At 45.2% G+C, this 22,305-nt stretch overlaps 1 protein-coding gene across 2 annotated transcripts; it reads right to left on the reverse strand.

Annotated features, from left to right (window-relative positions):
* Window positions 1–1,026: 1,026 nt before the first annotated feature.
* Window positions 1,027–20,301, reverse strand: slc7a5 (solute carrier family 7 member 5). 2 transcript variants are annotated; one of them, XR_007032736.1, is made up of 11 exons: window positions 19,422–20,301; window positions 16,795–16,920; window positions 10,850–10,955; window positions 10,607–10,651; window positions 10,376–10,499; window positions 9,835–9,938; window positions 9,629–9,725; window positions 9,108–9,257; window positions 7,668–7,845; window positions 7,410–7,583; window positions 1,027–1,087 (listed from the first exon to the last, which is right to left on the reverse strand). XR_007032736.1 is itself a non-coding variant. In XM_035157381.2 (10 exons), exons 1-10 carry the CDS (start codon window positions 20,284–20,286, stop codon window positions 7,531–7,533), a joined length of 1,848 nt encoding a protein of 615 aa, XP_035013272.1. In that variant the 5' UTR covers window positions 20,287–20,301; the 3' UTR covers window positions 5,137–7,530. The 2 variants fall into 2 exon arrangements, 1 of the variants encoding a protein (XP_035013272.1); XM_035157381.2 differs by lacking the exon at window positions 1,027–1,087 and having other exon boundaries at window positions 5,137–7,583.
* Window positions 20,302–22,305: the final 2,004 nt, after the last annotated feature.

Here is a 22,305-nt window from a genome sequence, read left to right on the forward strand (position 1 = left end):
CTGTTTGGGTTTGTTCGATTTCATTGAACTTTTCTTGATGTTATTTTATTCGTCTTTGCTTGTTTGGGGCCATTGATGACACATTGAGACCTTGGCATGATGTGGATTTACTACATTTCATTTCAGTTAAGTGGAAATTCTCGACCGTGGCCTAAATTTGACACGACTGGATCTGATAAGACTCGATCAGATTGATCCGAGGTAATTGAAGCGTCCCTGGGAACACAGGTACTTTCCAGAGATAATGTGATTGAGAGAAAGGGAACAGACGTCATGATCGAATGTTGTTTACTCTAATGAAGACATAAAAAAGAAGGGTCAGCTCTCCACCTGTGCACAGACGCTGCTGTGACTCAGCCCTGCGACGTCGATAATGTCCTCATCAGCTTCGTGACTGAGGCTGCAGGGAGAGAATAAAGGACGAGGACCGGAACCGACGGGAAATCACCCAGGCTGTGACGTTAAAGGTTTTTAAACAGTCACTAGTGCTGAAGGTAAAATTACCACAAAACTGTTTAACATCATGGGAAACGGAATTTATTCTGCTGCTCAGAAACTACATTTATTTATACTTTGTCAGATACATTTACTCACTTCTCGAAAACTTTTACTGAAACCACCCAACAACTGGGGGACAATCACAGGCTGTAAATAAAGATGGACGACGTAACAGCTCCCAAAAATGAAGCCAAAGCATTTTGACTCGGACTCCAAATAACGTCTTACACGAGCAAGATGGCCGCTTTCGTATCCAGGACGTTTCAGCTTTGTTTCTGGATGTTGGGAGGAAGAGGAGATGTGTGTGTTTGTGTGTGTGTGTGTGTGTGTGTATGTGTGTGTGTGTGTGTGTGTGTGTTTTCCTCAGTCTTTCTTTAAACTTCACAGACAATAGAAAAAGACCAGTAAACTGTGACTGTTTGATGCCAGTGTTTGTGTGTACACACATTGCTGCACGTGGATGTTTCAGTTTGTGTGTGTGTGTGTGTGTGTGTGTGTGTGTGTGTGTGTGTGTGTGTGTGTGTGTGTGTGTGTGTGTGTGTGTGTGTGTGTGTGTGTGTGTGTGTGTGTGTGTGTGTGTGTGTGTGTGAGTGTGTTGATACAGGGAAGTGGGAATCAGACCTCACACCTGTCAGTGCTCCCTGCAGTGTGGATACAGACTCTTTGTTCTCGCTGGTTTCCGCTCACGCAGACGTTATCGCCAGCAGCAGAGGAGCATGGGAAAAAGACAAACATCTGTGTCAGTTAAGGAAAATACAGTGAGCCGCTGGAGAACATGAACATGCTGTGTTATTGGTTTCAGACAGACGGACAGAAGAGTTACAAAAACTTCCCCCAGAGAAACAGATCATTCTGTAAACGTCACGTCAGCCCTGCAGCCTCTAATTCCACTCATAGTTTATAGTTTCTTTGAATGATTCTCACATGCAACTGAAAATAGTCTGTCCTCAAAAAGGTCAAAATCCATCAAAGCAGCAACTGTCAAAGTTTTCACCTCCTTTTTCCTCACTGGATTCTGAACAATGTTTTTAATCAGTTTTAAATAAAGGTTGTTTCTCTTGGTTCTCGCCTCTGACATCTGGAATCCAAATTTTAGGTTGTTTTCATACTTAATGATCTATGTTGTACTTGTACTGCCGGTTGCATTTGTTCAGGATAATTTACAAAACTATGAAATGTGTAGAGTCTCTATGAAGAAAGTCCTGATTTACAGCGATGTCTCCGACACAATAAGAAAGAAGAGCCTGATATTGCAGCCTGAGAGACACAGTATTCGTCCAAGTGAAGGTGACCAACCACGAACTGGGAGCCTGGATAAGAGAGCCGACTTCCTGGATATACCAACATGGCCTCCTCTCACAGATTCTCCTCTCGCAGATTCTCCTCTCGCAGATTCTCCTCTCGCAGATTCTCCTCTCGCAGATTTTCTGATTCTCCTCAGATTCTCCTCTCGCAGATTCTCCTCTCGCAGATTCTCCTCTCAAAGATTCTCCTCTCGCAGATTCTCCTCTCGCAGATTCTCCTCTCACAGATTCTCCTCTCACAGATTCTCCTCTCAAAGATTCTCCTCTGATTCTCCTCTCAAAATTCTCCTCTCGCAGATTCTCCTCTATGAGATTCTCCTCTCGCAGATTCTCCCCAATTCTCCTCTCAAAGATTCTCCTCTCGCAGATTCTCCTCTCGCAGATTCTCCTCTCGCAGATCTCTCAAAGATTCTCCTCAGATTCTCCTCTCGCAGATTCTCCTCTCGCAGATTCTCCTCTCAAAGATTCTCCTCTCGCAGATTCTCCTCTCGCAGATTCTCCTCTCAAGATTCTCCTCTCAAGATTCTCCTCTCAAAGATTCTCCTCTCGCAGATTCTCCTCTCGCAGATTCTCCTCTCAAAGATTCTCCTCGATTCTCCTCTCCTCTCACAGATTCTCCTCTCACAGATTCTCTTCAAAGATTCTCCTCTCGCAGATACTCCTCTCGCAGATTCTCCTCTCGCAGATTCTCCTCTCAAAGATTCTCCTCTCGCAGATTCTCCTCTCACAGATTCTCCTCTCAGAGATTATCTTACTAAAAAGGGTTAAAGAATGAACTATTGAAGTTTTCTTCCAAATAAGTTGCTCTGCGTTGTCATAGACAAATGTAAATGTTGTCAGTAACGTTGGACCTTCTTTTCTTTCTTCCATGTTGTTTCTCTTTGAATAATGACGTAGAGTCTAGATGTTGCTTCTTTCACAGTAAACACACTTTACTTCCAGTAAAGGCTTCAGCTGGAGTAAATATTTAATTGATAATCCAGGTTGTCCTTCAACGGACTTTCCTCCTCCACCGGTGTGGAGCCTCTCTGGGACTCGGCCGCCGCTCGACCCTGAGACGTGACGGACAGTGACCCTCAAGGTCGACTGAGGCCTCGTGTGAAATGTTGCAGCAAAGTGCAGCGGCCTCCGATCTAATGCAATTTCCTAAAACACTGGTTCAGAGTAACATTGTGTAACGCTGAAACACATCAACGTTGTTCCTGCGCTCTGCAGAGGATCTGTAAAGTATTGTTGTAATGGTCTGTGTGTGTGATCGTATCCTGATTGCTCTGCAGCTCTGGTGTGGTCCTGAAGTTCATCACCGGAGTTGCAGCGTCCTTTAGGTTTGTGTGCAACATGATCAGCACATTTATCTTTCTGGAGTTTTCTATCATGACACAGGATCTTTACCAGCAGGAGGTGTTTGTCTTTGAATTAACTTTGTTTAAATGACTCAGAGGGTTTGAAAACCAACTGTCAACACAACACTGACTCACACACAAGCTCCTGTCGTCAGGTGCAAATTTACATATATTTGCATCAACTTTGAATTTAATCACGTGAAAACTTCTCTTCTCGTTTGCTGTGATGTTTGACAAAGTTGAAATTTGAAGTGTTTCTTGTTTTCATTTGAAAATGCTAAATGTACAAAAACTGAGCAGGATTAAAAGAGAACATGCAACATTTTACAGAGGGAAGCTCGTTAGGAATAATCTTGAGTTGAAGACGCATTTGTAATTTGTTGTATCAGCCAATTAAACTTTGTTCATCAGGCCTCGTTCCTCCTCCATGTGGAGGTAACTTCTTTAAACTTGAGCTTCCCTGTCCTCTTACTTTACCCTCAACACCAGACTGTGAAACTGACCTCGGACCAGTCAGCCACTTTGCCCCCGGGCTGCTGTGGATGCTCTGAATTCTTGAGAGGATTCATCTGTTTGGCTCCATAAACATTTGCCTGCTTGGTGTCATGTTAACCTCTGAGGCTGCTTGAATCTTCCACAGCAGTTTACTGCCAGTGCACAATCACAGGGTCTTTCATATCATCAACAGAAATCTTACTTTCTTACTTACTAATCTTACTAAGCTCATTGTAAAAGTATCTTTGTGAACCAAAGAGATCTCGAGAGAAACAAGGTTTGGTTTTATTTATGTTTCCACTTTAATTCTTTGGGATAAAATGCAAAAAAACATACAAATATCAAGAGGAGAAAAAGAAGTTAAAGTTTGAGCAGCATCATGGTTGAATGTTGCTCTGCCTCCATCACACGTTCACTCCGACTCAGCCCAGTTCCTTTAAGACACTTCTGAAGTTTAAATGAACATTCTGCTTCTGCTCACAAAACTGGTCAAACAGAGTAAACTTGGCCCTCGAGCCTTTTCAAATAAAGTGCAAACAGCCATTTTACACACAAACTGTCGGCGCCACATTGGCCACACCTGCACAGCAAAGGTCCCGAGCACGAGGCGTGTCCGAGGTTTCGAAATCTCACATTTACTCAGTCATAGTCGACAAGTTGGAGCAGAAGCGGGATAAAGGAATTTATAAAACCGCCTGCAAGTCTCTGATGGATCCTGCAGCACCCGAGCATCAGCACTTCTCTTTACACGTGAGGAGAACATGTGGAGGCAGAGTAAGTTCCACAGAAACACAAAACACTGACAACATAGAGACAAGAGAGTACAACATCTCATCTGCTCTTCATCCTGGTGGATTAAATGAACTCAGGATTCTGACGTGAATCCGTCCTGCTGCTGTCAAAGCTGCAAAACTACATGAGACACGCACCTGAGACTAAACTAAACCAAATTAGTTAAAAAGAAAGTACAGATCAAATATAAAAAGATCCTCGGCACACATGTTTAGGCACAAAAAGCAGATTATCACAGTGATGTACTTTAAATAAGGAGATTAGAATAACTTCATAATCCTTCTTTAGGCCTAAAGAAAAAAAATATTGAAAGTTTAAAAATAAACTCAACATAAATAACAACATATTCATACTTAGTCATTATTAGCAAATCAGTCTTATGTTTATTAACACTGTGGCTGAATATGGTCAAATGTACACCATTAAAAGTAAAGCGTCATTAGGTTGCTAACATGTACATCATCTCTTGTTATGTTAATGTTATATTTTCAGTCATGCTAGAAGCCTGTTATGTATATTTTCAGTTATTGGCTCAACAGATATTTGAAGAAGAGATTTTTAATCTCATCGGGACTTTTCCTGGTTAAAAAGAGGTTAAATTAACAAAAAAAAATTTAATATTTTTGCTGCATTCTAAATAAAAATGAAAACTAAAATGACAAATGAAGAACAAATGAGACAAAAATAACCAAAAAACAAAGAGATGGAAAAAAAACCTCCAGATTTATTTGAAAAGCACTTTCCACAAAATGCCCTGTAAACATATTAGAGGGACTAAACAGTAAACAATAAGGTTTCCTAGAAATAAATAAATAAACTTTCTACAGTCCTATTGAGGTTAGTTTCCACATCGGCTCCGTGCGACGGCTGGAGTGTTAGAAAGGATCTAAAACAAACACATGAACCCCTCCTGCATCCCGTCTCCATGGCAACACCCCACCCGCCTCCACGCAGGGCGGGCGGGGTCACAGTGTCTCTACGGAAATGACGTCAGCCACAGTCGTGCACGTTTGGTCCGTTTGCAGGAGGAGAGTCAACGTTAATAATACAGCACTAACTGGGTTTTCTGCAGCTGAGACAACCGAAAAGGATGAAAACAACAAAAAAAAAAAACAGTTCATCGTGATCGGAAAAATATTTTTCCTTCTGTATTCACCCCCCCCCCAAAAACAAAACAACAAATCTCCTTCCTGTTCCCTCTCCATGGACCGAAGCCTGTGGTTGCCTCTCTGATTATTTGAATCTCTGCGACCCTTCACCCCCACCCACAATAACCCCACACACACACAGACAGACACACACTGAAATGTGCGTGTGACAGAAAATGTAAGTGTGGAACAGTGAAACATAAAACGTGTAAATTTAACAACTGCCTGCTAATTCAGAAGTTGCGGTTTATCTGTGCGCGTCCGACAAACATGAAAACAAGAAACTGCATCGTCCAATGTAGAAAACACAACAACATGAAAACCAGAGTGTCAGCTTTCTTCCACAGACTGAGAATAAAGATGGACGACGAGACCGAAAGTGAAGCCAAATAGTATTGATTGATCGCCCCCCTGGTGGCTGACTGCAGTATTGGTCGTAAGCCCTACCTCCTCCATGTGAGCAGGTGGGACATGGACCAAGCGGAACTTTCTCAAAGACGGGTTCTTTCTGGGGGGGAATATCACGTTTGACTTGTATCGGCAGGATCTTGAACCCAAAGCTCCTCGATCCCTAACGAACAGACTCTGGCTCCAACTAAGGTCAGAATCTCAAAGTGGCTGCAGCCGTGTCTGAGGTACGAGTGGAGACGCGTCGTCCATCTTTACTCAGAGTCTCTGGCTTCTTCATATCACCCTGCTCTGAGCTGACTGTGCGTTTCTGGTCCACGGTTGTGTTACAGTGTGTGTCCAGCGTTGTGGAGTGTTAACGGAGCTCAGAGTTATTGATCCCGACAGTGACAATGACATCACTGACCCAAAAAATAAGGTCAACAGCAGTTTGACCCACTTTGCAGTGACGGTCAAAACAAAAACAAAAATCTCCCCACAGACGTGTGACAACTTCAATACCCAGAAATCCTGTGAGGTGACATCAGTAGGCTGCACATAGTAAGCACGTGTTTACCATCATATGAATCTAGGAACCTCTTCCTTTTCATTCTCTGAGTAAATTCACACATGGGCAGTTTCTAATGACATCACTATGACATCATCAGGGCTATTTCCCCCAGACTTGACAAAGGTCTAAACCTCCTCCCGAAAAAAAAAAGAAACCTTGTGTGTAGAATCGATGAACCAACCACAGTTGACTGGGAGTTGATCTTTCTAACTGCAGATTTGTGACGGGACAACATTTATCAACAGTGTGGTCACCATGAAAAATTTTAAAAAACTACTTAAGATCTTCCTTCAGCTTCGGTTGTTTCCCGCAGCAGCGCAGACACTTTTAAAAACTGTCTGAACCGAGATCAGTTTGATGACAAAACAACACGTAAAAGACACAAGACTCTGAAACGTGCTACAGAACTGGAATAAAAACCTTAGAGAGGAGAAGCTTCGTCTTGCTAAGCAACAACTAGGCTGTTGCCATCAGTATTTCTAAAAACTGCCCCGTTGTGAAGGTTCCACACTTGAGCTCTTTACACCTGTTTTCACCAGAAACTAAAAACAGGTCGTCAGGTGCCACTTAAGGCACAACTTGCTAAATACCACAGGTTTCCCCGAGTAGGAGGATATTCTACAGAAACTTATGCACAAAAAACAGACATTAAAATAAAACAAATACATTGAAATGCACAGTAACGATGCACAAGAGCCTACGAAGGAAAGTTAGTGACTAAAAATAGTCGGTGATGAACAAACAAATCCCAAAAATGTCAGCAACAAAATAGACAGAAGAAAATTAGTCGAAGGCCGCAAAAACGTGGTGGCCACAGAAATCTGCACGTGTCCGTCTTCATTAGGTCCTTATCAGCACCCTGCAGACAGGGTGTGTGTGTGTGTGTGTGTGTGTGTGTGTGTGTGTGTGTGTGTGTGTGAAGGGGGTCAGTGGAGATCACTGTCCGTTGGATCTGATAGGCCACTGGCTGAAGTTAAAGGCGGGGTCTTCCACTAGTGCTGAGGCACGACCTCCATCACCTTCTGACAAAAGGCCGTCGTCGAATCTGTAAAACACACACAACATCGAGGATTACCCACAATGCCCAGTGACGTAAACACTTCAAACACACGGCGGAGACCTGACTCACAGATTCCACGCAGCAGCCACTTGGGTTTGGTCTTCCACCACACGCCCAGCATGTAGACGGGCACGCCGGTGGCGATGATGCCGAAGCCGATGGCGCACTCCTTTGGAGTTTTCCAGAAGGAGACGACGATGAGGAAGAGGCAGGCCAGCACGAAACTCACCGGCAGCAGAATGTTCACCTGCAGGAGGAAGAGAGGTTTGAATGAAACTATAAAAGATTCAAGGGTCAAAGAGAAGAAACGCACAGATGCTCTTTACTAGAGGAATAGAAATAATCCCTTTCAAGAGTTGGATGAGAAGATGGATGCCACGGTTTCTTAGTTTCTAAACAAACCTCGGTGAACATGTCAGGTTCTGCTTTTTGAATGTGTCCATACACTGTAGATCTCAACACTGATGAACGAGACGTCCACAGTTTTCAAAATGTGATTATCTTTGGCTGTAAAGTGGAACCAAGTGCACGCCGCGGCCACTTGTGGGAAGAGTGTGAATCTAAACCGTGAAGAAGCAGTTTTAGAAAACCACAACAGGCTGAAAGACGATGAGACACAACAGAGACGAGTGCTTCTGCTCATGAGACAAAAAAAACCCCTCTCATCTTGAATTTCAAGTCCCAGTCGTTAAACTAGCAGGTTACTGATGAACACTCTCGTTACTATGGACGGTAATTAATCAACGGAATTGAGTGATTCTCTGGCAGCGTCGCTCTGAATCTGTTGAACAGCAGGAATGTGACGGACAGAGAAAGGAGAGAGAAATAAGAGAGGGCGAGTGAACGAGCGGAGAGACAGTGAGCCAACACACACACACACACACACACACACACAGAGACACACACACACAGAAGCGAGCACTGGGCCAATAGATCAATAGATCTATCTGCCTCTTCCACCTCACTGCCCTGACAGATCCCGCCTCTGACCAACAAATGAAGCCATGCAAGCGAGCGGATGAGGAGTTTTAATGGCGGCCATCCGGCTCTAATAAGAGATATACACACACACACACACACACATCCAAACATGCAACAATGGCCCTCTGTGTGTCGGTGCGAGTCCTGCAGCAAGTGGTCTAGTCAGAAGACACTGTGCTCTTCCTGTTGCGCGCACACCAACACACACACACACAAACACACACACATGCACACACCACCACCCAGCAGGCCTGAAGACCAGCTGACAAGCATCCAGCTTCGCCTCTGTCTTTTAATCTGAGATCAGTCTCTATTCATCCGAGCTCCGCTGAATGGATCTTTGTTGTTCGGGGGGGACACACAAAGAAACGTTTCCTGTCGCCAAAGCTAACTCGAGTGGGAGTCAGCGGTGTTAAAGACGAAACTTCAACGTCCACTTGTCTCTGACCGACAGTGTGCATCTGTCCGTGTCCCATGATCTGAACCGGACCTCTCCGGCTGCATTACGTCTCACACACACACACACACCTTGATGGGTCGCTCCAGCTCGGGCTTCTTGTAACGCAGCCACATCATCCCGACGATTGCCATGGCGATGCAGAGCCAGTTGAAGAAGCTGAAGAAGTTTATGACGGAGAAGATGTCGTTGGAGAAGGCGTAGAGCAGCGTCATCAAACACTGGAGAAAGAGAGGGAAGGAATCAGGCTCCACAGGAAAAACAGCAACATAGAATACAGATAAAACTTTAAATCTACATTTTTCACTTCCCTTCAACATTCACCGTTCTACCTCATCTCTACCTCTGCTCAGCCCCACCTACATCCCTTCATCCTCTTTTTCCTCCCTCCCTGCCTCCCTGTCTCATCCCTTCTTCTTCAGTTTGCCGTCTCTACCTCTTACTCTGGTTTCCAGGTTCTGTCTGGTGCATGAGACAGAACCCACCGACACTGATATCGCTCCCAAAAAAGTTATAAAAGTCTCAAAAGAGATTCATTCAGTTCTATGAATTGATAGTAGGATCCCTCAGTAGTGACGGAATAAGAACGTACAGTGAACAGAAGTGAGGGCAGTGGGGTCAGCAGGGTCGGGTGGATCATCGACAGCAGACTGGGCAGGTGACCCTCCCGAGAGCCCACGTAGAACAACCTGAGAGGGAGGAGAAGACGGACAGAGGGATGACTCTGAGGCGTTTTCACACAGTTAAGTGTCCACACGTGGTTTTTCCTATGAGCTGTGTTTGTGCGGAACATGTTACCTGGACGATGTGAACAAGGAGCCGTTGACCGATCCAAAGCAGGACAGACCTACGAACACGGGGATGATCCAGGACATTGGACCCAGGTAGTAGTTTCCAAAATCCTGCAGGACACCACACGCACAGGAAATCAATATCTTTCTCTGTACCATCCTGTTCAACTTGTACATATTACTGCTAGTTTCACATTTCTCTGATGTTTTTATTCCTCCTCGTCTTATATTTCCTTATGTTTACATTTTCTTTTACTGACGCTTCTCATTTTTTATTTCCCCTTTGCTGCTGCTGCTGCTACTCTGCTGCTACTCTGTGGGACTAATAAAATATAACATAATCTTAAATTGAGTACGTAAGCATCGCGCGGCTCGCTGCCAAAATTCTCCCTGGTCGTGACTTGTCGTGACTCGCAGGGCCGGTGGATCGGACCTGATCCTGTGGCCGCTGCAGGAGGACTCAAGTCTCCATGAGCAGAGCACTGTTATTAATAATACGGATAATAATAATAATAATTCAAAACAAAGACGACAGCTCAAGCACTCACCACAGCCACGGCCTCCGAGTTCAGCATCTGATCCGGGGAGAGCGTGGTGAAATACGCCAGGTTGGTCAGCACGTACACGACGGTCACGATGGGCAGAGAGATGATGATGGCTCGAGGGAGGTTCCTGAGGAAGAGCAACAAACCGTCTGAGTCCTGACGCAGAGCAGATCATCGGTCTGCAGGCAAGGGTCTGTGTGTTTTTAAATATGGTGCGTCGTGGTTAAAACTCACCTGTAAGGGTCGATCATCTCCTCAGTGACAAAATTCAAGTAGTTCCTGGAAGCAGAGGGGACGGCAGTGAGAGCAGGGTTGTATAATAATAATAATAATAATAAGTTTTAGTTATATGGTGCTTTGCTCAGAGACACTTTACATGGGTTAAAAACAGAGAAAGTCAAATAACTATGAATACAATACACCGATTATTAATCACAAATTAAAATCAGATCATATTGTACAACTCGAAGGACTCACCAGCCACCGTAGGCAAACAGGCCGCTGTACAGAGCCAGGCCGAGGCTTCCAAACTCATATTTGGACCCTTCGAACGAATTTTCTGGAAGAAGTCCGTCCGTGTCCCCTGGAGAAGACGAGAAGAAGCAGAGAGAGAAACTCGGGGTTAAAGCAGCACTTTGTAACTTTGTTCATGTTTTAACAGTTTCCTGCTGAATATTGGAGATAAACTCTGGTTTTTAATAACTTCTGAGAAAATGGAGTAATTCTCAAAAAACTTTCAATCTCATGATGGAAAAAAGAAGTGACAGAAATCACTAGATCCCCCAAAACCCAACAGGTTCTTTCTCTGCCTGTGTCCCATCCTTGCACCAAGTCTCATGGACTTCTCTGTAGTTTTTGCCTATAATTCTGTTAACAAACAAACAAAAGACGTGAAAGGAGGTAAAAAAAAGATCAGTGTTAACTCAACACACACCAACACGGCTGCGTCGGGGAGGGAGAGGCCAAATGCTCGGCTTAAATCCGTCTCAGTATGTGGATCAGTGAAGGACTGTAGAATTTAATCAAGCTGAGTCTGAGGCTGAGACGCTCAGTCACTGACCCAGACTGTGGATCAACCTGAGGCCGCTGCCGTGCGGGTGGGGGGGGGCACGATGATTTCTCTGCCATTTTGAGGATTTACAACATTTAGCTCGTCTTGTCTGACCTGCAGGTTTCTGCTGGTTTATACCACATTCCTGACGGACCTGAACCCCCACAACCCACACACACACACATTCTCAGACACAGCGCCGGTTGCTAAACCAACAGCCCCAGGCAGTGTTGGTACTGGGAGATTTAGTCGTAAGCCACTGTGCAGTGTGGGAAACGCCTGATTACTGCGCTGTCTGTCTGTCTTGTCTTGACAATCTCACATTATGCTGCCGCCTGTAATCAGAGAGACAGACGCGCGACTGCAGCGTCCTGAGACCCCGACACTGCTCCGCACGCCAGCCTGACGGGGGCGCTACAGAGCCCTGGAGGCGCCTGGGTCCCTGGTTGAACTGATTCAAAAGGTCACGGCTATAGCAGAGGTTCCTTATGCTTGAAAGTAATTAAGTCTGACTTGGAGGTACACAGACTTAACCCGAGTATGTGACGACCCCCTGCCGTGCTCGTTCTGTGGGCCTGTGTTTCAGGTAACTGGTGGGTGTGGCGGGGATCATCGGTGCCAACTGGTCACACCTGCCGTTGACTTTATGCGTTTAAACTGCACTTTGACGCCTCTGTCCAATATTTAGCTGATAAAGAGCAAATAAAAAAGGATCAGGTTTGACAGGAACATGAATCATTTATGATGTCAAAACATTTGACACATTAAAAGCTGAAATTCAGAGCCGATTGTAAAACGATGTCGATTGGTTTATACACGATGACGTCGGCAACTCGTGTACCAAAGTATTCGTTCTCCGTTTGTTCTTGTGTTTTCATGCACTTACAACATTTGTGCACACTTTTCCTCTCTCGTCCTTCACTGATGATTCTACACATACTATCCACAGATCTATAAATTAAAATATCATCATTTTGTCTTTATATTTCACCGCTGGAAACTGATGTGTCCCCTGCTGTTTGTCTTTGTCCTAAGAGCCGGGTTGTGACGAGGATTTCCACTTGTTTGCTACTTTATATTTCCTATAATAACACTAACTCCTCTATATCATTATGTTTCAGATGGAAATATTGTTCTTTTAGTTTTTCAGCAGGATCCCACTAAGTCTACTGAGCAGATTCCCATGAGACTTGGTGGAAGGTTGGGACACGGGCCAAGAAAGAACTCATTAAAATTTGGGACCGATCCAGGACTTTTTTCACCTTCTTTAAAAAATTTTAAATCGTGCAACTTTTCAAATACACTAAAATCAGGTTTGACGTGTGGGGAGAATTTTTCCTTTACATGACAAACGTGTTCTACTCTGCTGTGCACTGAGATGTTAAGTCAGGTCATGTTTCTTCAGTCAGACCTTGTGGGAACATTCACTGGATGTAAAGAGGGAGTTCTGTTACCCTGAGAACTCACATGACCATCACACAAAGACCCACAACCGCTACACAACAGGACCAAACCCTCAGCTCACATCTTCTCTGAGGCTCAAACTGCTGATTTGTTCCTGACCTTTAAGTTTAAATTATTCCCGACTCTCATCTTTTCCTTCTTCAACCCTCAGCTCTGCTCAGTCTTTACTTTACACAGTGAGAGAAAGAATAGCTTGTGTTTCTCTTTCACACTGCAGCGTCTCCTCTTTCTCCTCCGTCACCTTCCACCACGTCGGTCAGGAAACGCTCCGAGCTGTGAGCAGCTGGTCACATGATACCAGTGCCAGGCAGGGAAAGTGACACACACACACAGAATACAATATGCACACACACACACACAAGGTGCTCACATACCAGCAAAGAAAGTCCCTGCCTCTAGATTACCCTGTTTAAATTAACGGTCCCTTAAATTCAACCGAACTGCACAAACTCAGACATCAGTCCCCTAAATGTGCCGGATAATTTTCATCAAGATCGATGAATCATCCACGGGACACTGGTGAGAATTAGCTAAAAACGTCTACAGCAGTGAAATGCAACACAGACATAAGGCAGCAGTAATATTAATTCACACACATTCTGTATATAAGTGATTTCTATGAATTATCTCAGGGTGAGAAAGAGGAGCCACACGTGCAGAAGACGCAGACGAAGATGTCAACTTGGAAAAGGCAACGAAATCACTCCTTAAGTATATAATGAATGTAGTTTATGTTGAGGTTAAAGTAAAGTAATGTCTGTTCAGGTGCATAAATGACACTGGTTTTCTATTCAATTAAAAAAAGACAGTGGATCAGATTCGACCTCATCTTAAGACGGACACGATTGGAGTTCTCTGATATTTGTCGGAGAAGCACGGTGTGACCTCAGTTGGATATTTGCGATGTCTGATTCCGTGGAAACGCTCCCACTGCACAAACACACACCTTTAATTACAGAGCAGCTCAGAGAGAGCTGGTGTGGGAGCGGAGGAGAGTGAACCACCTGTGGAAAAACCAGCAGATATTTACCTTAGGTCAGAAAATACTGGTGTGTGAGTATAAACGTGTGTCAGTGTTTGTGTTGAATAAACTGTGTCAGATGAAGAACAAGACGCCGAGAGGGAAATCACTGCATCACAGACATGACGAGATGAAACTGCAGCGACTCAGTGGACAGTTTGGGTCGTTTGTTTTTCAAGGGACAATCAGCGTCTGTGTGTCTTTCTCCTCCAAACCCTTGTGGACAGGTGGCACATTGAGAAAGCAGGGTTTAGTGGAGCTAATCAGATTAACCTGGTCTCTAATCTGAGACGCCAGCAGATTCAGACCTTATGAGTCACCAAGACACAACACACAACACACACACACACAAACAAACACACACACACAACAATACGCTGCTTCTGGCTACACCGGTTGCTCAGGATAATAAATCTGTATTTAATTTTTTTTGCCGCTCTAAGTGGCCAACAGCAGTCAGACCGAGCCGCAGCAGCAGCAGCCGACCTGACAGCTGAGTTTGTTGATGTAATCTCAGCCACGCGCTCGGCCTTTAAATGTCTGGATAATCTGAGGTTTCTCACATAAACAGTTATCAGAAGCACGGTGATGACAAAGGTTTAGGAGGAGCTGGTTTTTACACTGAGTAGAATCAGTCTTTGTGATCCGGCGTCACATCTAAACAGATATTACACCGTGTGGATAAAGATCAGCAGGAAGCTGCTACACGCGGAGCAGCTACAGCTCAGGCTTATTGTTACTCACTTGAATTCAACAGGATCCGAGACGCAAAACAATGTTTTTGATAGAAGTTGTTTACAACTGATTATCAGGATTTAAATAATCCGTGACTTCCTGTTATTGACACATGAGAAACTGAAGCTTCTGCTGATTCAGGACGAAAAACGATTTTTCACTCAAGTCAATTTTCTTCGTTGTAAAAGCGGCAAAACTGTTGGTTCATATCAGAAAATTGTTCTGGCAATGAATTAGTCAGGTTCTTCTTCATTTGATTCCAAAACCTGAGCTGAACTTTCACTCAGCTCTTGTTTTACTTTGGGGAAATTAAACTACTTGGTCGTTTTAACAGTAAATTAGTTTCGCAGGTCGTTTCAGATGCTCCACCTGCAGATACCATCCAGACTGAAGGTTCGATGTTGTAGTTCAAGTTAAACGGCGACCGTCAGGAAAAGAGTGACATTTCAACGGGTCAATGTCAGGTGTAAGGTCAAAGGTCAAGAGGTCAAGGGCGCGCTCCATGCTCCAGACAGAGGAAACACACTGGTTACCGGTTCAGTCGGCTGCTCAACACAATCGTCCCTCAGCCTGAACTCAGACGTGTCTCTTTAAAACTACACACAACTTTGGAACCGAGTAAAAATCCAGGAAAATGAGGCCGTTATCAGCTTCATGCTACAAATCAATGAACATCCGTTTGCTTCAGGGTTTATTATTATATCATATTAATGACCCCCACCCATGCTAACGCACCTAAAACCGCACGTCACCTAATGATTCACATGCAAACTCTGCAGGGCATGACTGAACACGGCTTTTGTCACAGAAGATATTAGCAATGGTTGAAGTAAGATGAGGGATTGCTACGGTGTTTATTTATTTTTAACACTCACTCATGGAAAAACTATTCCCACACATGAGCACAGCACAATACTCACAAACAGGAATTTCTGCTCCACGTGCACCACTGTGGTTCCTCGAGCTCAGGGCGGAGACAAGCGGTAAGAGACTGGTTCTGTGTCGCCCACTTAATGATTCAGTCTCTGCACACACGCTCGTTTCCTCTCTAATTCTTTCTTTCCATGTCATTAGATCAGTGATTTACTATAATTAAATGCAGCAGAGTCACTGCAGAGAAGCATCAGCTGGCAGCAGGGGGATACACGCACGTGGTTAAAAAGGGTTTTTAATTGTTGGTCCAAAAGGGGAAAGGTATTATGTCAACTTCAATATTTAGGACTGAACCATAGTCGTCTAATTTCTTTGGTATGAACCCAGTGACCCCGAAAGTCCAGTTTGAGGCAGGGTTTGAATCCCTGAGCTCACTTCCTGTCTGTGTTAACACACCCCCCTCAGTAAAACTTAGTGGACGGAGTTCTTGCTTGTTAAGCTCCAGTCTTTGTGCGACTTCTAATGAGTGGATTTCTGAATGAACAGAGCCGCGTTCTACTCAAGAGTCACCGCCTGGGTTCTTAACTCCGTCCTCTTGTTCCTGGTTTTCACTTCACAACATCCTGTGACCTAAATGAGGGTCCGGCCCGACGCCAGGGAGCTTAACAACGGCTTCTCTGCCTCCACGCTGCTCCAATCGCATCAACAACAACAACAGGGTTCAATAAGATGGCCCCAGTGGGAAAATTCCTTTACGGGTCTTAAGTCATCATAGTCGCCTGGATTACTCAGAATGTAAGTTACAGCTTAACTACCTTTGATTTCAGGGTCATTCTGAGAACTCATCACTTTCATATCGCCTTTGAATAAATGGAGTTTTATTTAATTAACCGCATCCACATCATTTAATGGAGAGAACGTGACTGTGGTTTTAAACAAACAGCTCATGTCACATCAACCACCCCCTGTTTCAATCTTTCCGTTACAGATGAATCACTGAACTTCCGGTTTTCAGAACTGGATCTATCGACTGTGTGCTGCTGTGTGGGAGGGTTGGCTGTGGGTTAGGGGGTAGAGAGGGTCGTCCACACTAACGTAAAGGCTGGTGGTTCGATCCCTGGGACTGCTGACAGTCATTCATTCACTCATCTTATAGCACTGATGTTCCATTGACTTGTGACTGTTGAAAGCTGTGGTATTGGTGGTGATGGGAGTGATGGGATCTCGAGCAGTAAACTGGTGAATGTGTGTGTTTGGTGTTTGGCTTGTGCTCGGTACCTTGGCCGATCCTCACGAAGCCGATGATGATGATGAGTCCGAGCGCCAGAAGTTTGGCTGCGGCGAAGAAGTCCTGCACTCTGGTGGCCGCCTTCACGCTGTAGCAGTTCACAAAGGTCAACAGGACTGCAGGAGAGAGGGGGGGGGCGGAGAATAAAGACAGAGTGAGATCAGCTCTTTATTCAACTTATTAACAGTTATTTCCAGCTAAGACACATCACTAAATTGTCTTTGGAAAGGATTTTATTTCATTTTTAATTTAATTTAATGTCCATCCATCCATCCATTATCTACCACTTATCCTTTGAGGTCATTATTTATTTTGTCCTTCTCTCCATATCTTCCAGTCGAGAGCACTTTGTTCAACCTCTGGTTTAAATTTGCTTTAATAACTAGACTCGACCAAACTCTACAGGTCGAACCACATTTAAAAAGGTCCTCACACGCTCTCTGACTCACACTGGATTACTGCACATCACCAGTGTCTTCTCTCCGTGTGCACGACACCATGTAAGGAGGCACATGCAGAACCAAATTCTCCGTGCAACTTCTTTTTTTAAGGTTCCATATATAGAACACTCTGTAATTTCACGCACGTTAAAATAGCTTTTGAACTGTTTTCCTAAACACCGCTTTTCTACTTGAACATAGGCGAGTGTGTGTGTGTGTGTGTGTGTGTGTGTGTGTGAGTGTGTGTTTGTGGCTCTCACACCACGATGCAAGCTGCAGACGAACTCACAAAACATGGCAATAAAGTCCTTTGCACCATATCCCTGTGCCTTTAAACGCACACAGCACACAGAGTTGTTTAAATGGCCCGTGGACCTGGACCCCATTAAAAGTGATTAACTAAAGCAGCAGGTCCCTTCAAAGCTCCTAAATCAGGTCGTAGCCACAACAGAAGAAGGAGACGGAGCACAATGAGGCTCTGTGTTCGAGAGAGCAAGACAAAGACCAGGGGAGAGAGGGAGAGAGGGAGAGAGGGGGGGGGAGAGGGAGAGAGAGAGAGGCTGAGTACAGTAAAGGGCCGAACACACACAGACATGGCATCCGAACTCATTATGTAAGCATGCACGGACATAACTGGCAAATACTCGGGGATATTTACGTACAGTAACATGTGCATGTTGGCATGTGAGCATATAAACACACCGACAAGGTTCCCAATGAAATGGGTCAAACGGAACAATGACCGGCACCGAAATAGACCTGTGTGTGTGTGTGTGTGTGTGTGTGTGTGTGTGTGTGCAAGAGAGGAGAGAAATTTGGCTCCCAGCTCAACACACCCCACTGTCCACTCCACAGGCCTCCTAAAGCGGGCAATCCTCATGAAACACACACACACACTCTTACACACACACACACACACACACACACACACACACACACACACACACACACACAACGACACACACACGCACACACAGCCGATCCTCTTGGTCCGCGGTCATGTGGTCTCAGTGAGGATTTAGACTTTAGAGTCAATCTGAAGATCAGGTACTAGGTCACTGGCTGGTACCACACACACACAGACACACACAGACACACACATGCACACACATACACACACACATTAATAGCCAATATGATGTGTATCATGTATTCAGACAGCGATGGAGTGGGGGGGGGTTGGTTGGTTGGTGGGGGAACACTTGTTGTACGTGGCGGGTAAAGACTGGTGCTAACAGGCTAAAGCTGCTAATAATCCAGACTTAAGTTGTGTTAAGACTCAACACACAACAACACAACAACGAGCCTGTGACACACACTGATGAGCAGTGAAGTAAACGTCTACACTGGATCATACGACTGAGCTTCAATTCACTGTTTTCAGATACATTTTACACATTGTTAATTATTACTTATATTTCCTGGGTGCCTCAATAAAGCTCAAATTTAGAAGAAAGCAAAATGAAACATGAACATTTAGTATCACCGACATGTGATTTCTTATTAAATGTGAAGATTTCACCTGTTCTGAGCTGATGTGTCTATTTTAGTTTTTCTAAACTTAAACTTGACAATTTATTATTACAAAGAAACAATAAAAATAAAGTGTACTCATTAAAAAGGTGTAAAAGTATTTAAGTATATATAAGTGAATTGAATTGTTTTGAGTGTTTACAAAGTGCTTAAAAATTTTTTTAAGCACTTTGTAAACTTGTTTTTGAAAAGTGCTACATACATAAAGTTGTATTATTATTATTACATTTAACACATTCATTAAATATCACGAGAACTTTAAACGAATCACTCTTTAAATAAGTATTTAAGTATGGTACATGTACAGAACTAAAAACAAAACTAAAAAAAAATACATGTTCAAGTAATAAGTACACAAAAAGCAAATGTGACGACACACCGCAGCATCCTGCTGATGTAACAACGCGCCTTTTTGTCATCATTGCGTGGTTCATGCCCGCGTGTGCGTGAAACTGCCTGCTGTGTGTGTGTGTGTGTGTGTGTGTCGTGTGCGTCTTTCATCACAAGCGTGTTCATCATGCAGAAAGTATGATAACCCTCTAAGTGTGCGCGTGTGCGTGTGCGTGGTTCACAGCATCAACGCAGAAGTTGCATCACCCCGGGCAGCACGGCTCGGTTCGGTTCGGCTCGGTTCGGTTACTCACGGATGCAGAGGCAGGCCACCAGCTTGGCCCCGTTCTCCGGCACCGGGCACTCGGGGAACACGGGCTTCAGGAGGTAGGTCGCGAACACGTAGGCGACGATGTACTGGGAGGACGGGCGGATGATGAGCAGCTCGATCCACAGCTTGAGGAAGGCGGGCAGCGAGCCGTACACCTCCAGGATGTAGGCGTAGTCCCCCCCGGACTTGGAGATGGTGGTCCCCAGCTCCGCGTAGCACAGGGCGCCCACCGTGGAGAAGACCCCGCACACCGACCACACGATCAGGGACAGCCCCACGGAGCCGGCCTCCCGCACCACGCCGGTGGGGGTCACGAAGATGCCGGAGCCGATGATGGTACCCACGATGATGGCCACGCCGTTCACCAGGGTGATGGTCCTCTTCAGGCCGACCCCGTCCTCCGATCCCTCCCCGCCCGCAGCCTCCCCGGCCACCTTGTCGTCGAGCCCCGGCCCGGGGTCCCCCTTCTCCTCGCCCGGGGACAGCATCCTCTGGGTGACGTGCTTGTCCTCCTCCCGGTCCACCGGGGAGTTCGAGTTTCTCTTTTTCAGCCCCGACATCGTTGCTTTCCTGCCGCTTCTTCCTCGCTGCTCGTCCCGCTGCCCCGGAGCTCTTCCTCCGGTCGGTGCTTCCTCCGTGCGGGTCCGGTGTGTCGCGTGCTGCCGGCCGGGCTCAGCCACGAGGAGTCCTGGGTGAGTGAGTGAGTGCGCGTGAGTCAGAGCAACGTGTTCTCTGGTGTGTACAAAGGAGCAGAGGAGACAGGCATGACCACCACCAGCCTCCTCCTCCTCCTCTTCCTCCTCTTCCTCCTCCTCAGTCAAGTCCAGCCCCTCATCTTCACGCTTCATCACTAGCACCCCATCACCGCTGAGCCTCTCCGCCCTCTACCGGCAGACAGCGGGTACTACCAGACACACACACATTCTCACACAGTGTTTCTCTGTACGTTTTAAAGTCTCGACGTTCAAGGGAAAGTTCACAGAGGTGGGGGTGTTTGAGCCCACAAAACACTTCTGGAGTCTCGGGGGTAAACAGCGTTGCAGCCGAATCCAATACAAGTGGAGTAAACGGCGAACGATTCTTCAAACTTCATAAAAGCACTGCTCCTGTGGTGTCGTCCAAGTGTCCGTTATCCCCGACATTCAATTTCCTACGATATCCTCTGATATCCTCCTCTGGAGCCACGTTCAAGCTCTCACCCAGTGGTACGTGCAGGGTGCGCGGTAGCATCGCCACTTCCGTTAGTGGACATTTAGGCTAAAGACTCGGTGTAAATGACGCCGTGTCGAGTCGAACTTGAATGTCGGGGCTTGCGGACACGTGGACGACACCACAGCAGCAGCATGGAGGCACTTCAGGGAAGAAGGAGTCACCATTGACTGGATTTGGCTGCAACGCTGTTCATTTTTGGGTGAACGATCCCTTTAACCTCCAAACCCCAACCAGTCAAACATGGCCCCCCCCACCTGGCCCCGCCTCTCGCCTCCTCCTATATGCTGCTGTGTTTGAGGAAACCTACACTACACATGACAATCACTGCAGGTAAGGAAATACCTGAAATACAGAACAGCAGCAAGACGCATTCACCAATATGGAATCCATCCATCTCCCCCCCCACGCCAGTGACACTCAAACCCCCTGGACTGGTTTGATGGTGTTGTAATGTCAGACACTCCCAGGAATGAGGAAGGGCAACATGCAGCCCATTTAAAGATGAAGGCTCGTCTTCTTCAAAGTGCTGCATGGTCCAGTTTTCATACACAGCAGTTGACTCATCTGAATCATGACTTAAGTATAGGGTGTCACCCACTGATTTGCATAATTCTAAAGTTGGTTTTTATTTAATTTCCTTTGCACTTCACAGCCCAGTTTGATTGCTGGAATATTTATTTGCATGTGGCGGCCATTTTAGGCTCGTAACTTCGGCGTTTGAGATAATTGGGCGAATCTCGCCGGCTGCACTCTCAAATCAAAATCACATTTTTTGGTTTATTCACGTGTTCGAAGCTCAAATCCCCAGAGGACACATCCAACCATCGACCGGTTTTAATGGATGTTTGTGACCATGATTACGCTTTGACGTCGTGAATGTGTTAGAAAACAGTGAACTTTATTATACAGAGGTCAACATGAGGATTCATTGGTTGTGTAGTTGTGTCTCTGGACCACAAACCAGAAAGAAAGAAGGACAACGCGACTCCGCTTCCTCCCACTGTGAAAAATCCCAGACATGGGTGCCGCCATTTTGTGTGTTTTTGGAGCCAGAGCCTGCACAGTTGTGATGTAGTGAAGATTGTGTATCAACGTACCACTGATACACAATCTTAAGTCAATCTCAGCTGTCAATCGTGACGTTTCACCCAGTTTATACCATCCGTTTGATAACAACAACCTACAATGACAGAAACCAACCTATTCAACATTTACTTTAATTTTTAGTTTACTCCAGGTCCCATTTGCTGTAAATAGAGGAGCTGAGGTCTGCACTGCAGCCGGCCACTAGGGGGCAATAAAGATGACGTGGCTTCACTTCTGGGAGCTGTCATGTCGTCCATCTTTTTTATTCAGTCTACGGAAAAACACGATGAATTTAAATTTGGTTCTATTGTTTCTTCACATCGTAAAACTGTTTTGCAAAACTGTGCTTGTAATTTACGTTTATAGATCTGTTGCAACTCTCAACTGTTTTAAATCAACGCTGGGGAGTTTTTTAAATTTCACATGATCAGCGGTCCAATGAAAAGTGTTGAAGAAAAATAATTTAAATAAAGTAGAAGAGCTCGATATTAAAGATCAAATGCATTCCTATTTAAATTAGAGGCTGCAAGTGTAAAACCAAGTCTCCTTTTCAAAAATTCCACATTCAA

This window comes from Hippoglossus stenolepis, chromosome 5, assembly GCF_022539355.2.
Source record: "Hippoglossus stenolepis isolate QCI-W04-F060 chromosome 5, HSTE1.2, whole genome shotgun sequence".
NCBI lineage: Eukaryota > Metazoa > Chordata > Actinopteri > Pleuronectiformes > Pleuronectidae > Hippoglossus > Hippoglossus stenolepis.

Excerpts from the sequence above, each read along its gene's own strand:
- slc7a5 (XM_035157381.2), bottom strand. The coding sequence starts at position 20,286 with ATGAAGCGTGAAGATGAGGGGCTGGACTTGACTGAGGAGGAGGAAGAG. Across the intron at positions 16,921-19,421 it reads GGTGGCCTGCCTCTGCATCC|TCCTGTTGACCTTTGTGAAC; the intron begins GTGAGTAACCGA and ends TCTCTCCTGCAG. Across the intron at positions 7,846-9,107 it reads AGCTGGAGCGACCCATCAAG|GTGAACATTCTGCTGCCGGT; the intron begins GTGTGTGTGTGT and ends TTCCTCCTGCAG.